This window comes from Hemicordylus capensis, chromosome 1 (assembly GCF_027244095.1).
Source record: "Hemicordylus capensis ecotype Gifberg chromosome 1, rHemCap1.1.pri, whole genome shotgun sequence".
NCBI classification, from domain to species: Eukaryota; Metazoa; Chordata; class Lepidosauria; order Squamata; family Cordylidae; genus Hemicordylus; species Hemicordylus capensis.
Genome location: NC_069657.1, coordinates 81,082,862 through 81,101,008, shown reverse-complemented (window position 1 = coordinate 81,101,008; position 18,147 = coordinate 81,082,862). Strand labels below are relative to the sequence as shown.

The 18,147-nt window shown below is 43.3% G+C and overlaps 1 protein-coding gene across 37 annotated transcripts in view; it reads left to right on the top strand.

Annotated features, from left to right (window-relative positions):
• GPHN (gephyrin) overlaps window positions 1-17,288 on the top strand; it is a 556,374-nt gene extending 539,086 nt beyond the window's left edge. For all 37 annotated transcript variants that reach the window (XM_053285016.1, XM_053285048.1, XM_053285057.1 and 34 more), the window contains 5 exons: window positions 1,892-1,965; window positions 10,559-10,623; window positions 12,460-12,563; window positions 13,871-13,967; window positions 16,283-17,288. In XM_053285016.1, the coding sequence (XP_053140991.1) occupies window positions 1,892-1,965; window positions 10,559-10,623; window positions 12,460-12,563; window positions 13,871-13,967; window positions 16,283-16,416 (474 nt within the window). In that variant the 3' untranslated portion in view covers window positions 16,417-17,288. The remainder of the gene's footprint in view (window positions 1-1,891; window positions 1,966-10,558; window positions 10,624-12,459; window positions 12,564-13,870; window positions 13,968-16,282) is intronic.
• Window positions 17,289-18,147: the final 859 nt, after the last annotated feature.

Sequence of the window (18,147 nt, the reverse complement as noted above, 5' to 3'; positions counted from 1 at the left end):
GGAGGCTTTCAGGAGAGCCTTAAAGACCCATATTTATTTATTGATTGATTTGATTTGATTTGATTTATATACTGCCCTTCCAAAATGGCTCAGGGCAGTTCACAGCATGATAAAAACAATTAAAACAAATTAACAATTAAAATCAAACTATTAAAACACAATAAAACCAATAAAACAGCTAAAAGCCCTGAAAATCACTTTAATGATATCTAGTTTTAATTTTAATCTGGTTTAAAATGTTTTCTGATTTTTTTCTTCTTCTAATATAAACTGCCCTGAGCTATTTTAAGAAGGGCAGTATATAAAATGAATGGATGGATGGATGAATATAATCCCCAGACCTAAACATATGCACTCAATATAGGTTGGCTTTCTTACCAGGATCCTGGTAAATGAGATGTTATCCCTGTGGATTACAGCCACTCCACCTCCCAGCCCATGTCCCCTTCCCTGCTCTACTACAAGAGTGCTGCTGAGTGCTGCACTACAAGAGCACTCAAGAGCCCTGCTAAGAGAAACTGGATCCAAACTGGACCATTAGCCTACCCCAGCCAGGTCTCTGTTACACAAGCCAGATCGGCTTCCTCACCTATAATCAGATTATGGATAATCTCAGTTTTATTTTGTATGAGACTGGCATTACAAAAGAGCAAGGTCAGGTTCTGTGTAAAGATTGAACTCCTCCACCTGGCCAAAGAACTGACAAGACCATTGGCAGGAGAAAACACTATTAAATGTCCGGTTTCTCTTTCCCTGTAATGACCTGATGTCCTGCCAATGCCAGCTCTTCTGTTCCCTACTACTACAGTAATAGCCACTCCAGATTCAATGAATGCACACACACCCCATCCAGAAGGGCCTAAATATGTCTGTAAGCAAGGATGAATCGAAAGAGGTGACCCATTAATCCACCCCTACGACATCCTAAATATTTGACTCCTTTGACAGGAAGTAGATACAAATAAGTCTTCAATCTAAAATACCCCAATTGCTCAGCAGATAACTCAAAATCCAATCCCATCTCCAAATAGCCAGATGGACATGACTCACCCTCACGCCTGCCACCAAAGAGCATGACTGGCTCTATCAGCTGCCTGCAAGGGATCCACCTGCCAGTTACTATGCCAGTGGCATCAGCTCTGCCTTATATGGCTGAATGCAGAATTGCCTCTCTCACCAGCAAATCTGATGCAATCCCAGACAGGTATTATACATTAAGTAAGGGATGAGGCAGGCCAATGCACAACAGGAGAAGGAAGAGAAGCTAGAAAGAAAAATATTGTGTCACACTTTCAATGATTGCTTTAAAATACATCTGTTAGTTTTAATAATATGGTACGGTAATCTTATATAGCAGGGGTTCCCAACCTTTGAGCAGCCACCTAATGGCTCAGTGTGGAAATAACTTGCCTAGTGAGTAAGAGGTTGTCATTTCAAATCCCTTCTGGTATGTTTCCCAGACTATGGGAAACACCTATATCGGGCAGCAGCAATATAGGAAGGTGCTGAAAGGCATCATCTCATACGGAGATGGCAATGGTAAACCCCCTCCTGTATTCTACCAAAGAAAACCACAGGGCTCTATGGTTGCCAGGAGTCAACACCGACTCAACAGCACAACTTTACCTTTTACCCAACCTTTGATCCTCCAGATGTTTCTGAACTACAACTCCCATCATCCCCAGATATAATCTATTGTGGCTGGAGATGATGGGGGTTCTCGTTCGGCAACATCTGGAGTACCAGTGGTTGGGAACCCTTGTCACAGCTACTTTCACATGTCACTACACCTGGATCAGAGCCTGCCTACTTCATCATATATAATCTTAATTGCATTGAATACCTGGGTATGTGGTAAACCTCTTGTGAAACTCATTTTTTATTTTTGCAGGACTATCTTAAACAGGTGCTGGACATTGATCTTCATGCCCAAATTCACTTTGGCAGGGTTTTTATGAAACCGGGGTAAGTAATATTTTCCTGGTTAGAATTGGCTTGGATATACTACCAAACAGTACTGGAAGGTTTTGTAGTAACGGTTTACACATGTTGTTTAAAAAATGTATTATTGAATATGGAAAATCAAGTTGTATCTCCCTCCCTAAATCCATCCTTAAAAATATATTATTCAACAGCAGGAACTGTTGAATAAAGACTAGATGGAGCATTTCTTTTAAAATGTTCAAGATGCCTTTTAATCAACCTGTAGCTTCGGTGTGGTGGTGGCCAATGAGAGGGAATGGCAAAGGCAAGAACCTTTCAATGGATTTGTACCAGGCACTTGCACACGTCTAAGACTTAAACTGGCTAAACATTTGGCCCTTCTTCTGAGAGGTGGGGATTCTGGAATCTCCAGCAGAGAATTATTTGCACCTTACCAAACTATAATTTTTAGGATTCTTTGTGGAAGCCATGACACTTAAACTGGTATAATAGTGAGATACGTTTGTACTGCAGATGAGAGCACAGAGTTTGGGAAACTAGGGATGTACAAAACCAGTTTTGCCAGTTCGGCTCGAATCCAAACCGGATTCAAGTCGACCTTGCCCGCTTTGGTTTGGCACACAGTCGAACCAGACCCGGTTTGAGTTTGAACTGAGCCGGTTCAAACCAGTTTGGAGCTCTACTGGTAAAGGGGAATCCAATGAGGATTCCTCTTTACCAGTAAAGGAGCAGGAGGGGCTTGCTTAAGGGAAGAGCACACAGGAGGGACTACTTACAAGTGCCACCACCGACAGCCATGGGGTTGGCAGCGGGGGCTAACTCACTCCCGCCAGCCTCCCCCAGTGTAGGCAAGGCCAGTGGCAGCCCAGTTGGGGCCTTTTTCATCCCAGTTCAGGCCTCTGCACACACATAGAATGACCTCCACACATGCACAGAGGCCATTTGCATGGCATTGCTGTTTGTCTAAGTTGGCTTCTCATCCTTGGTGTTGAGGAATCAGGGGGAGCTTGAAACTCTGAAGGCAACAATGCCTGGCAACAAGAAAATATTTTGGAGACTCTCTTATCTAGATTTTCCCTCCAATCTTAAGCAGAATTTATTAAGTTTTGTGGAATGTTGGATTTGGAGCCACCAATTGGTTTAGCGAGAAACTAGACACATCCGTTGCAGCTGCTTCCAGCTTGGGGGAGGGGCTGCAGGAGATGGAGGAACAGGGAAGAGAGGTGGTGCCAGTCAGCTCCTATGTGCCAGCAGCTGAAGGAGAAGGTAAGGAGGAGGAAGGGATCTTGTAGGAGGACAGACTCTCACAAGACAGAAGCCCCCATATATATATATATATATATATATCCCCCAGGGCTCATACCTGATCTCCCCAGGGCTCATACCTGATCTCCCCAGGGCTCATACCTGATCTCATCTGTTTAAATATTGCTTGATAAGGCAACATCAAGGGATATATATATATATATCCCTTGATGTTGCCTTATCAAGCAATATTTAAACAGATGAGATCAGGTATGAGCCCTGGGGAGTGCCTGGGGAGGACTGCCAGGCCAGGATGGTGGAGCGGAGGGAATCCAAGGAGCAGAGCCAGTCAGGCTAAACAGCAAAGCCTTACACAGAAGGAATACTGAGGGTTGTGGTGCGCTAACCACCCAATTTTCCACATTCACACACTGAGGCCTGTTCGGTCAGGAAGGAAGCCTGGGGGAGCGGAAGCTGAGAAACTAGCCCCACAATAACAGGACAACCTGATTCCTCATTATAATGGCTGAAAACCCACTTCCATGTGATTGAGGCTTTGCATCACAGCCATAATGTAAACAAATGGCAACCAAGTGGGACTTCTGGGTATAGATTTGTCATCGAATTGCTACTGTCTTACATTACCAAGTGGTGGTGCTGCCAGACATAATAGCAGCAACATAAAGTCCTAAATAAGTGGATGTGGGTTTAAGCGACAAATATCACTCCTGACAAGTGCCATAGATCACACACATACACATATACAGTCAAACCTCACTATTCGTGTATCTGCAGTCGGGTAATTGACACCTGACCTCGGCATATGCGGAAAAATGGGGGAAAGGGGGTTAAATTTGTGTATCCACTGATTGTGGGGTGGCCGGAAATGACCTTGGAGGTAATTTCCACTAGGGTTGTGCTTTTTTTTTCCTTCTGTTTTGTTTTTGGCCCGAATCCGAAACACCCCCGTTTTGTTCTTTATTCGAAACCAGCCAATCCAAAACACCCCAATTTTGTTCTTTGTTCGAAATTGCAAAATCCGAATCCGAAACGTTTTGGATTTTTAAAAATGGCCCTAGGGAAAAACTAGTGGGTGGGGGCGGTAGTGCCGAATGGGTGGAAACTATCACCCAAATTTCAGAGGAATTGGGCAAAGGGCTGGGTTTTGGTGAATTTTTGAAGTATGGGATTTTCCCCATAGGGAAGAATTGAGGTTTTAGCAAAAGTATAGCTTCATTTGGGGGGGAAAGGGGTGACCCAGAGCACAGTAGGGTGGGTGGTAGTGCCCAGTGGGGGCAAGGAAGCTGCCAGTATTATTTCAAAGGAATTGGGCAGAAGGCTGATTTTTAAAGATGCAATGGAGTTTGCATGTCTGTAAAGTTCTTCCCCATAGGGAATGATGGACCTCCATAATTCCTGCCCCATAACTGCGCTTGGGGGGCACCAGGGTGGCCCAGAGCGAGTGGTGCCATAGGGTGCCAACCACCCCATGGGTTGCTAACCCATGGGGTACTGGGTTCTGTTGTTTCTGAGATGTTTTGAGTGTAGATTCAGATTCTCTGGTAGCATATGAGAGTGGATTCATGGTTTGTCATTGAAAATCTTATATGCTACCAGAGAATCTACACTCAGAACACCTCAGAAACAACAGAACCCAGCACCCCATGGGTTAGCAACCCATGGGGGCGGTTGGCACCCTATGTGCACTACACCACCACTCACTCCCAATCACCCCAGTGCCCCCCCGGTGGAGTTATGGGTCTGCTGAAACCTCCATTATTCCCTGGGGGGGGGACCTTAAAGAAGCGTAAACTTCCAACAATTCCTAAGAAATCAGCCCTTTGCCCTGTTCCTTTGGAATGGCAGGCACCCCTTGGGGCACTGCCACCCAACCCACTGTTTTGCCCCTCAGGCCCCCTTTCTGCCCCGAATCTGCCCCAAAGACATTTCAACCAGAAATTCTTTAAAAATCAGCCCTTTTCCCAATTCCTTTGGAATCTGGGTGGCAGCAGGCACCCATTGGGGCACTACCACCTGAACCACTCTTCTGCCCCTAAAGCCCCCTTTCTGCCCCCAATCCACCCCAAATAACATCAGCATCACACATCAACAACAGCAGAGCTTTGGAAAAAATCAGGCAGATTTCAAAAGGTCATGCACATCTACATCCCCCCTGCCCGAAATGCAATTGATCTACACACAACAGTGTGAAACAACAGCAATGAAATGCACACTGCCCCACTGGCCAAAGAAGGTAAAATTTACCCTTAAATTTGCTTAAAAGGAATAAGGAGGCAATTGCCAGCAGATCAGCCCATGCTTTCGCTGGCCAATCTGCGGGCTGGAAGGGCTGGAAATTCAAACAGATGTCAAAACTCAAAATGGAGACTGAAGGAGAAAGACTTTTTGCGATTGCAAAATGGAGTTCCAAAACAGCCGAAACAACAAAACATTTTGTATCCGAAACAGGTTTTGGCTACAAAATTTTCTGTTTTGAGCATTGGGTGTTTTGTTTTGCTACAAAACAGCCCAAATGGCCTGTTTTGTTCACAAAACGTTTTGTATCCGAAACGAAACGCACATCCCTAATTTCCAGTCACCATTTTAAGAAAAGGAGCCATTTTGTGGCTTATTTGTGTAATAAAAAGAGGGGGGACCTTGATTTTTTGTGGGGGAAACCTAGATTTTGGCCTTGGGGTGGGGCATTGATGGACTGCTGCAGGCCCATGAAGCATGGTAGGGCATTTTACTTCCCCTCCCGCCCCATTTTTGCCCATTTTTTCTGCTATTTCCGGGCCTCCAGGAATCTAACCCCTGCAATGCCATTGCCCTAATGACTCGGTATTTGCAGTTTCCTTATCCACGGTAATTGTGGTGAATGGAACCCCCGCGAGTACCGAGGTCTTACTGTGTATATATAACCAATCACTATATAAAAGACTCAAACTAGATGGGTCTCTGCCTCCTTCATCTCTCTCCCCCATAACATTTAGTAAAACAAAATGTGACAAGACAGCAAAATTACAATTACACTGAGAGTTTTCCTGGCCCTGCTCCACTTCCCTGGCTGCCACTTGTAGAGGCAGGGAAACGCACAACATGGTGGCATTAAAATATGTAATATGCTTCACTGAACATTACGGGGGAGGGGGTAGAAGATGTGGAGCTGCTGCTTTTAGTGGCAGCCAGCTGCACATCCTGTAACATGACAAGTTCTAGCCAAAGACAGAGGTGATTCTGTCACTGTGAGTGGTTTCAGACAGTAAAAATATGCCCAAATACATGAGTGAGTTGCACTGTCTATATTCATACATAATGTTATCATCTGAAGTAGAGACTCGCAGATCTGCTCCAAGGGGAGATGTTTATGCAGGGAAACTGCCCCAGGGTGACCATTAATGACCATGAAAATACAGGAAGAGCAACTATCTTGTGCTCTCTGTATTCAGGCTTATGATTAACATCTGAAATCACTTTATTGCTGTCTACAACATCTGTCAAAATGATGAATAAATCTTAATAATTTCAGTAGATTTTGTGGTACAATCAACATAAGGCAAAGGTGCGTGAAGCAAAAGGTTTAATAAAATGATTTTTTTCTTTAAAAAAAAAAAAGGTCCAGTGTAGAAGATAGCATAGTATAAAGCTGCTGAAATATTTATTTAATTAGAAAAATTCTTACATATACTAAACTCCAGTTTTCTTCCATTTAATTTAAACTCCTACCTCTGCTGAGAAGCTGGGTGTATCTTTAGTGGAGCAGGGAGAGTAAATGTTAGTTATTAACAAAACTCAGGAATTAAAAGATGTAAATATCTTTGGAAGACTGGAATATTTAGAACAAACTTAGCTTTTAGAATATTAAACGTGTTACAAATGGCTAACACTTTGGCAGCAGTCCTAAGCATATTTAGTAGAGAGTAAGTCTTGTTAAGCTCAGTGGAATGTTCTTTTGAGTAGACATGCTTTGAACTGTGCTGTTGGCATCTAAATGTTCTTTGCAGTATCCATGCATTTCCACATATGGGAAATGATCTGTGTAGAGACAACATCCAGAAATGTTGTGAGCTTAGCTTCACATTTTTAGGCATGGATCCTGATCCCTGAAGGTGACAATGCATGCCATAATAGGTAGGTCCCTCACCCCTCTCCTCAGTTCTTTTTCAGCAGCAGCATTGGGATTTCTGCTTCTAGAGCTAGCACTTTAAGTTTGCTTGGCTTTGCATTATTACACTGCCTAGAGATTTACATATCAAGCGATATAAAAATATGATAAATGAATGAATTACTACTGCTCACTTTGTATAAACTTACCAAAACAAAAAACAATACCTGAGTATTTTGTTTTACCTGTTAGACTTTAAAAAACAAAATCTCAACTCGCTCCTATATCCTTGCTGCCACATCCCAACTGTGGTCATGAGTCTGTAACCAGGAATGCCACATCTAAACGGTGCATTTCCGGAGAGGAAAGCTATCTGGTTCAATAGGTGCCTTCCCTGCATGAGAGAGGACCATCAAGTGGCTACATGCCCACACTGCCAGTGACTTATGAAGCAGACCAAAAACAATAACTTATCATGCCTTAAAGTGCTTGTTTGGGAAAGGACTCTTCAGGCCTCACATAAGTTGGCATCTCAACCTACTGATTCTGTCAATACAGATATCTACCACGACCTCAGTCCTGGCCTCTTGAACTAGCAAGTTGCCTTCAGCCTTGCTATCAGACCCCAAAACTGGCTCTTACTCTCAGTGCTGATACACATGCAAACTTAGGAACGTCAGCCTCCTCTTCAGCTCCAGGTTCCTCTGATTTGAAGACACATAAGCACCATTCTGCTCCTATAGCTCCTGAAAAGAAAAAGAAGTGGTCGGTCACAACTGCCCCTTCACAATCCAGTGATTGTGACCTAAACAATCTCTTCAGTATTTGATGCCCCATCAACTTCTTCCACTCCACACCTGCTGCAGGAGACTGATACAAAAGCATCAATACCTAAAACAAAGACAATTGGATACCCTCTGCCCAACCATTGTCTGTTCCATCTCTGGGACTACACTATAATGTGTAATCTCCTTCCCACCCCAGCCAACTGGCAAGGCTATGTATTGGACTAAATCAGTTTTTAAAAATTATTCCACAACAGCCTTACAGCTTTTATCTTGAATACTCTACATATATGTTCTTCATCACCACTCCTTACAGGTGCTAATCCTGGCAAATTTTGCATCAAGTCCAACCCTCAGCTGTACATGTACAAGGCCACCTGAATGCTCAGATGTCCTCAGCCAAATGTTCAACTCAATCCTCAAATGGATGGTTCACCCCTCATTTCTCTGTCACATCTTCAGAACATGGAATCTCTTCACCTCAGTGCCATTTATTCTGCAACAGAGTAAGGTCAGACTACCTCACTTTGAAATAGCTTCCTCCTCACTGGAGTTTCCACCTTCCCCGATCATACCTCAGGTCATGTGCAAAATCAAATGGGCAGAGCCAACTTCTCACCCATTGGTGACCACATCAACCATAGTTTTTCAGCCTCTTCATCCTCTCCAAAGGAATCCACTGATATCGCCCTTTCATCTTCTTTTAATAGTCAAAGACTTGATCCTCTGCCCTAGCATACCCACCTTGTGCTTCATGGCACAACAGATTAGAGAATAGAACTGTTCTCTCCAGCTTGTCTTCCTCAAGATGAGCATCGTCCACCAGATGCTCATACACTGCTAAATGAATCAGATTCCCTGTCTTCCTAAAACGATGGTGTCCCAACCAAATCAGCTCCCCTCTCAATCATACTGAAGTACCTCCTCCCAGGTCGGAATATGTCTTCTCCCAGTGTACGTGGCATCTATTTCTGTTTTCCCTCTTCTCTTCAAGGACTCTCCTCTCAATCAGCTCTTTCTATCCACCGCAAAACTGACACCTTCGTAGGATCGTTCCTTGGCTCTCTCTGTCTCAAGTGATGCTTGAGCCCTTTGAATCTCTTGCATTCTGCAAACTCTGTCTCATATAGCTAGAAGTGGTATTCCTTCTTGCTATTACCACAGTACATAGATTCATAGAATTTCAAGTCTTACATACAGACTTGCTTTACACTCCCCCAACCCCACCCCCACCAAGGGCAAGGTCACTCTCTGTCCTGATTTCACATTCTTGCCCACAGTTTTTTCAGACTTCTGCATTAGCCGGACATTTTTTTTTTAATTTTCTCCCAACTTCTGATAGAGAGAAAGCCCACACTGCCTTAACCAATCCAACTGGCTTATCAGACTGACCTACCAGATGGCTAAACAGCTGGTACCAACAGTGATCTGAGCCCACTCCACCGTATCAGTCAACATCCACTGCCTTTGATAAGGGCATTTGATACTGGACAATTGTCAAGCTGCAACCTGGGCTCAGCCTTCAGTGTTCATCAGGTATTATCCCAGGTTTTTAACTGAAATCTAACTTTTTAATTTTAATGTGTTTTTATCATTATGATTTTTATCTTTTTATGAATTGTAAATGTTTTATATTAATTTATATTAATTCTGTACACTGCCTAGAGATTTTGATGTTAGGTGGTATATTTAATAAAATAAATAAATAATCAAGCTGATGTCAGATTCTGATGAGCAGTTCTTCATTCTCTCTTCTCCTAGCTGGGCTGTCCCCAGCTCCAAATATGTAATGTATTGCTCTCCCATATGTGGGAATGCACAGACCACAAAGAAGAAAAGCAGGTGTTGTAACTGATGTTCTTTGAGTGGTCATCTGTGCATTCACACAAGCCCCCCACCCCTCTCTGCTGCAGCTCTTCTTTGGTTCATATCCACTTCTGTAGGTGTTTCTTTGGAGTTGAGGTTTGGACCACACCTATTAGTGCATGAACCCTTGCATCTAGGAGGTGGGATCCATACCTAAAATGTTGAAGCCAAGCTCTAGACATTTCCAAATATTGTCTCTGTACAGGTGCAGTACTCATATGTGTGAATGGACAGCTGATTACTCAAAGAAAACCAGTTAAGGTGTCCAAAGAAATTAAAGCAGTTGTCTGTGTGGTGGTTGATGACGATGATAGCAGAAACTGGCCAGTAAAAGCGGGGGAGGAGTCTATTTGAAGGTCAGTAAGATGCTACAACGTTAGGGATTTTTTAAAAAGTCTTATCAGAAAAGATCTAGAATGTACTATGAATTCAATTATAGTTTATTTACCCATGTTTTATGAGAGCAGTTACATCTGACAGTGGTCCTAAGGATGTAGAAAGTGGCAAAAATGAAGAAAGCCAAAACTTTCCAGACTGTATACCAAAAGAAAACAATATTTTGCAGTAGTGCAAAATCTGTTTAATAGTTTTAACAGTTTATTTTTCTTCTTAGCTTGCCAACAACCTTTGCAACTTTGGATAGTGATGGTGTAAGGAAAATAATATTTGCACTCCCAGGTAAGATTTGGTAAATTAGATATATAACTGCCCTTCACAGATGTACACAAAATATACACAAAAGTACAGAACAAATTAGAAATCCCACAAAACTTATGTACTGGGCCCTTAAGTTCCTAAATGCATAACCCTTAGTAATTTCAACTCTGCATGCTGTGAAGTGCTGCATCTTCCAGATGTCACAAAGGATGTAGGTGAAAAATGTTCTCTATGCCTAGCATAGATATGGAATCTTGAAGAGTGCTTTAACAACATGTGGAGGAACAAGGCTTAGCCCTCTGGGATTTTGTAAATAAGCCCTTATAATGAATTACATTACTACTGCATTGATATTCCTAAAACATCATCATTTTTGTAAATAGATTGTGATTATAATATGCTTGTAAGTTCATGACTTCTGTGAAGCAAGTTTCAGTGAAGGAGGATGCAATGTGCACTGGTTGGGTTTTTGGAGGAAAAGGGAATTTTATGGTATTGATTATATTTTGAACAATGGAGGAAACTTTTGAGTTGTACTAATTGGATTGTTTGAAAAACTGTTGGGACCAAAATGTGTATTTACAGAGAGAGAGTTAGAGTTGAAGCTAGAGCTGGAAAGATTTGAGTTTGGAAGCTTTGAGAGTTAGAGTCCTGGAGAGTGAGAGTCTGAAAGAAGAAGTTGAGTTTGGGAAGTAAGCAGTGAGAGTTCAATTTTGGAAGTCAGAATGGAGAGTCTGCAGTTACAAGAGCTGTAGCGTGCAGAGAAAAGGAGAGAGAAGGACAAGAAATAGATGTTGGAAAGCTGAAGGAACTGAGCCCAGTCCAAGTGAAGGAGCTGAAGCCAGTCAAAGCTGAAGAATTGTTAGCCCAGGCTGAGAGAATCAGTGCTGTGGCTGTAGCCAGAGCTGAAATCACAGAAGAACCCAGCTGGATTGAACCTCAAGCCTGTACTGTGACCAGGACAAGAAAAGGAACAAGCCAGAGTTGTTAAAAGTATTCATCAAGGACTCTAAATTAGGGTTCAGTAAGAATCAGGTTAGAGGGTGCATTTTTGACCACATTTTGTTTATTCCTTATGCTCTTTTGGTTAATGATTTTTAATACTAAACTTGTGAAGCAACTATTGATTTAAAGTGAACTGCAAAGTAAAATTACTTGTTTTAATTACAGGAAAATTGTAGCTTCTGTTTACTCCATCCCATGCCTGTAGGCCTGTTTATTCCACCCTAAGCTGGTAGGCCTTACCAAAAACCAAAGTTGGTTTTTGCAACAGAAGTTTGAAAGGCTGTTGTGGCAGACTCAGGCTAGAGCACAAAAGTCTGCTTGATGGCAGCGGTTAAACTACAGGTTGAGTATTCCTAATCCGGACATCCAGAATGCTCCAAAATCCAGAAACCATTACTGTATGCGCCCGCAGCACCAACTCATTGCGGCTTAGTTTTCATTACATTTTCAGCTACCTGTAGTTATTGTAAATTTAATGCTTATTTGTTTTTATACTTTAAATAAAACCTACAAAAATAAAATACAGTGTACAGTAACTTTTCTTGTTTAGACTTGGATCCCATGCCCAAGATATCTCGTTACAAATATGCAAATATTCCAAAATCTGGAAAAGTCTGAAATCCAGAACACTTCTGGTCCCAAGCAGTTCGGATAAGGGATACTCAACCTGTAGTAATTGTCAGGGAGATCCATGTCTCATGGTAGCACAGCAGGCTGAATACTCCACACATGGTGGTAAAGCAGTGGGTAGACAGGTATTCCTCCACACAACATAACAGCTTTTAAAAAAATAATTCCTTAAGCAATTCAGAACTGATTATTTTAAAACTGCTGTTGTTTCTTGATCTTCAGGGAATCCTGTGTCAGCTGTTGTTACCTGCAATCTCTTCGTTGTCCCAGCACTGAGGAAAATGCAGGGAATCCTGGATCCTCGTCCCACTATCATAAAAGCCAGGGTAAGAGTTGTTAAATGTAGGATGGGCCTCTAAGATCCCCCGAGTTACAGCAATGATGAAAAGTGTGGAGAAATAAACTAAGGGGAGTATCTGTAGGAAATACCATAGCTATTGAGCCTTATATAGAAAGTTCAGATAGGTACTGGTGATAATTGCAAGTGATGTTTCCAGCACCTAAAATCTGCACATTTTGTACACAATTTGTGGTTTGGGGAATGTGAACTGTACTCTGGAAAATCAGGAAATGTAGTTAGATAGAGGTCAGAAGATATATTGGAAGTGTGCACTACGAAGCAACAGTTCTGAAGCAGCTAGAAATTACACACTTGCTCCTTGAGCTCAGAGCTGTTTAATGGTTAGAGAAGGAAGAATGCCTAGCAGGGTCAGGTTTGTTTGGCTTGCTCCGTCTGAATTTTCTCACCCTGCAGTAAAGCCTACACACATTTGGCTGCAGCTTTCGAAACTAGCAAGGTTCCTAGGATCCCCTCTTCAGCCCCCTGTGCAGGGGCAGAGCCACCATTGGGCAAACGGGTTCAAAGAAAGTGGGCTGCCACCAATCAGGGACCATGAGTGAGGCCCCAGACACGCCCCCCATGTCTGACAGACGCAGGGGCGTTATTTCAGTCCCAAACGGGGCCGCGTGGCCCTGTTTGGAGCTGAAATTGGCCTGCGCTGCATTGGCAGCATGGCCAGGGTGACTCTCCCTGCCTTGAAGGCAGGGAGAGCCACCCCTGGTCTCACTGCCAACGCAGTGGGGCCAATTTCAGCTTTCAGTGGGGCCAATCGATCTCCCTCCCAAATGAGGCCGCGCAGCCCCTTTTAGGAGAGAAATCGGCCCGTGCTGCATTGGCACTGCAGCCAGAATGGCTCTCCCTGCCTTTAAGGCAGGGAGATTCGCTCTGACCCACGCTGCCCAACGCAGTGCGGGCCAATCTCCCTTCCAAACGGGGCCACGGGGCCCCATTTGGTATGGAGACGACGTTCCCCGCATCTGACATCAGATGTGGGGGTGTGGCTAGCCAGGCCCCTGCGTCTGACGTCAGATGCCGGGTGGGGGCGGCCATGGGGCTCCTGCCCCTCTGCTGCATTATACACTGTTGCTGAAGGTCCCCTTACCATCAGAGGGTCAGGATAGGCTCGAAAGGGAAGAAAAGCTTAGGGAAGGTCACACACTGTGCCAGCAATACTGTAGAGAAGCTAGTCATTGTATTTTGAGACACCCGGAAGGTGGATTTTCAGACTGTGGTCTTTTCAATGAGAAGGAAACAATACCACTGTGTTTTCTTTCTATGCATGCTTTTCTGCAGTTATCATGTGATGTAAAATTGGACCCTCGTCCAGAATACCATCGGTGCATACTGACTTGGCATCACCAAGAACCACTGCCTTGGGCACAAAGTACAGGTTAGCCACTTAGAAGCATTCCTGGCTCTGTGATCAACTTGGGGAAAGAGAGAACTGGCTTGCACTTTTTCTGCTTGTGATTATTGTGTAACATCTGAAACAGGAGTAACGGATGGGACAAACATGAGAGTCTCAGCTCCTTCCCACAAATCGAGCTCATGAACTTCACCCAATTTGTATTTTACACATGAAGCAAAAAGCATACATTGCTCAGGCTGCCCCTCCCTCCTCTCTACATTTCCTAAAATGCAAAACAATGTGTACTCACTGATCCAGTTTAGATTTTTTTTTTAAAGTGGTGTGTGTCCTTGAAAGTCTGAGATACAAAATTTGAAGTGAGGGGAGAGCAGGTGCAACAACTGAAATTTTACCCGTTTTAGAACAGATGCACTTAAATACATATTTAGCTAATATTACAAAAGACTGAAGGGCAGCAGCAGCAGTATTATTTTAACTATTATATGACACAGCTATTTCTTGTGAGAGAAAACATTTATTCTTGTGAGAGAAAACATTTCACAGAACTATCGTTGCTCTATGAAGTTCCTGAATACAGTCTTAGTCTCTGCCCTACTGTTTGCAAGGCCTTGGCTTATCAGCAGCACATTAACCCTTATTAGAAAAGCGGGGTGGGAAATTCAGCACAAGCTCCTTAGGTGATCTCCAGCCACTCTTGGAGCTCTCCAACAGTTCTCAGTGTGGCCAATAAGCACAGAGAATAGATAGGAACATAGGAAACTGCCATATACTGAGTCAGACCATTGGTCTATCTAGCTCAGTATTGTCTTCACAGACTGGCAGCGGCTTCTCCAGGGTTGCAGGCAGGAATCTCTCTCAGCCCTATCTTGGAGAAGCCAGGGAGGGAACTTGAAACCTTCTGCTCTTCCCAGAGCGGCTTCATCCCCTGAGGGGAATATCTTGCTGTGCTCACACATCAAGTCTCCCTTTCATATGCAACCAGGGCGGACCCTGCTTAGCTATGGGGACAAGTTTTGCTACTATCGCTCCTCGCCCCCGCCCCCGCACAACAGTCAGTCACTTCCTACCTTTTCATAGAAATAACTTTCCTTTTAAGCTGTGGCTCTGTGTATGATTAGAAAACAGGTGTGAATTTTAACGAGGAGAACTGGGTTATAAGAGAGATGAGAGTGTTCTAAGTTAGTCTCATTTGTTCCATTCCATGGCATTCTAAGGAGTACGGTACATTATGTATCTCAAGGGTGTATCCCTAGTCTCCAAGGACCATTGGCCTTATTAGAAGCCTGTTCAGCACTCTAGGAATGGTTCCAGACTCGATTGTCGATGAGGGGGAATGTCTAAATGATGGCTGTGTTGTGGCTTTGGCCAGAAACATCAGGATAGACATCCATGAAACATTCAGAGAATCTATCACAGCTTGTAGCACCATGCTACAGTACTGTAAAACAATTTCATCCTCTGGATCAGGGCCAGAACTGGCACATATGTACAGCCCACACTCTCAGCTACAGATGGAAATGCCATCTCCCTGAACCCCCATTCTCCCCCGTCTGCCATTTTGAACACACCCTCCAAAAAACAACTCTCAGTACAGATATCACCTCTGAAGATTTCACAGGCAGTGGAGGTACTTAACATTGAAGGCTAACTCATACAGAGTAATGGTCAGCCTTTTCTGAATGGGCAGCACACAATGTATCCCTGTGTCTTCACTTCCTTTATTTTCGCTTCCTTCCTCCTCCAGCCTTGCATCCCTCCTGTTGCATAGGGGAGAGAGTCAGCACCAAAAGCTGGCCGTTTAAACTCCCCACTTTTGGAGCTGGCTCAGAGCAAGTCAGTCCCGTTAGGAAACCTATCAGAACCATCTAGAATATTTTATTAAACTTCTGTTGTGCAGAGACTCAGATGTGAACTCAGTTATCCACATCGGTTTTAAGATTCTGTGACAGTATGAAGTGACTAAATGCTTTGGTGTTGTGCAAAAAAAAATTAAAACAACAGTATAATCTGAGTGGTGAAGATTAACTGTTAAGGCCATTCCTGTGTAAGATAAATATAGGGGTAATTCAATTTGGGAAATAAGTGAAAGTTGTCTATATGAGGAAAATATAAAAGCTTTAAATAGGGAAGGATTTGATCAAAGGTAATTGCAGCATGAGGAAATCTAGGGAAAGAAGGCTGACAGTTTCATGTACATTTGCCATGTTATTCCAAAGGACCTCTCTTCACCACATGAAACCATTATAGCTTTAGGATTCATTTTCAGAAAATAGCTTTATATAGCTGCATGCATATATGTATTTGCCCTGCTCACGAGAATATTTGTTTCCTTGTAGGGAATCAGATGAGCAGTCGTCTGATGAGTATGCGCAGTGCCAATGGACTGTTGATGCTACCTCCAAAGACAGAACAGTATGTGGAACTTCATAAGGGCGAGGTGGTTGATGTCATGGTCATTGGAAGACTATGATGTCACCAGCAAGAGAGAAGTTTTGATGCATGTCCACATATCATTGACTGTATCCTGTAATATGCAACGGCACAGCTAGTTTTTCTGATTTGGATAAAAGTTGATCAGTATAGTCAACACCTTGAACTATATTTCAAATGGATTTAAATAAATACCTTTTAAAAAAACTTTAAAAATAAATCTTAAAGAAATCTATTCTGATTATATCAAAGCAACTTTTTCCTTTCTTGCAATTGCTTTGTGTGTTCAATGCTAGTTCAGATAGCGGTAGCTTTTAGTAGACAGCGGTAGGTGCCTGCAGAACTTGTGTTTTTTCTCATCTTTAAGATACAACTACTTATGCTCTTAAAACAAGGCTGTCTGCTTATTTATACTAGCGTAGACAACACTTGGATTTCCCTTATTAGTATGCTTCATAACCGCTTCACAGAGAGCTTCTGCTTGTTCTTTATCTTGTATCTCGTGTTGATGTGCACAGTGCCAAAAGCAGAGTGGCTGCATTGGGAACCCGATCAAGCCCCGAGGTTTTCTCCCCTTGCTGCGCGTTCAGGGATATCTGTCATCCCAGCAGCCACCCAGCTAAGTACTCTTGGGCAGTAACTGGATACCTTTTTGTTTAAGCAAACAACAAAAATTGCTTCCTTAAGTGCTGACAGCCTTTTTAACCAATACATTTAAAAATGTACAGAATTAAAATCTAAAAAAATCAAAGACTGATCTTGTACAGATATTAGTGTTACCAGCATTCGTGTGGAAATTAAATGAGCAAAGAAATAAAACTAATGTTAAACAACTCTGTACCATAACATTTTCTGTAATGATACTGAAACTTAAATGAATAAAAAAAATTCCTTGATCATTATTTAAAAGAAGAGTGTGTTAGCCTTGTTGTTTGATAAAGGGAAAAACACCACTCTCTGTTTGTGGGGGCAGGGGAATAGCGTGGCTCAAAAATTAAATTACTACAATTACGTTTGAGCAAAAAGGACACTAGTGGAGAGTTTTTGCAGTCTGTTAAAAAACATAAATTGGAGCCCTCTTGTTTGTGTAACTTTAAAATTAGTACTTGGATAGTATTTCAGCGAATGTCGTATACTGATGTATAAAAATAGACCAGGTTCCAGAAGGCCATGGACAGACATCTCTGTGTGTACTATGACTTATCTTTTACACACACACACTCTCTCTCTCTCATTAAGATCATACACATGACCAAATAAGCGGGCAGGGTAGAGGGCTGGCAGGGAGCCTGCCTCCCCACACATGAGCGATTCTGGTCGCTTGGCTCTGCTGCTCACCCGACACACGATCAGTCCTGCAGCAAGCAGCAGAGCAGGGAGCCAGAGGAGGAAGTCCTGTAACCCCACTCAATGCACCGTGCCAGGAGTGCAGGGCATTGAGGGCTCCTCCCTCAGCTGAGTGCTCTTGCTGCCCGGTTCTATGTGTGCACTGGCTGCCTGCAGGGCCCCCCACACACACCCCCGAACCTGGGGTAAAGGGTCCGCTTGCGCCCTTAAAGCCTGGGGTAAATTCCTGGGCTGAGGCAGCACTGGAATCAGGCTCAATCCCGGCGGTGCACAAGCTGGGCTGCCCAAGCCTGGGCTTGGCCGCCTGTGTGAATCGCCTCATTCACTCTCACTCCTGAGGGTTGAGGGGAACCTCCATAGCAGAATTTGACCTGGTGAAGGGAGATGTTGCTACAAGGGGAAATGGGCAAGTGTCCTTCAGCAT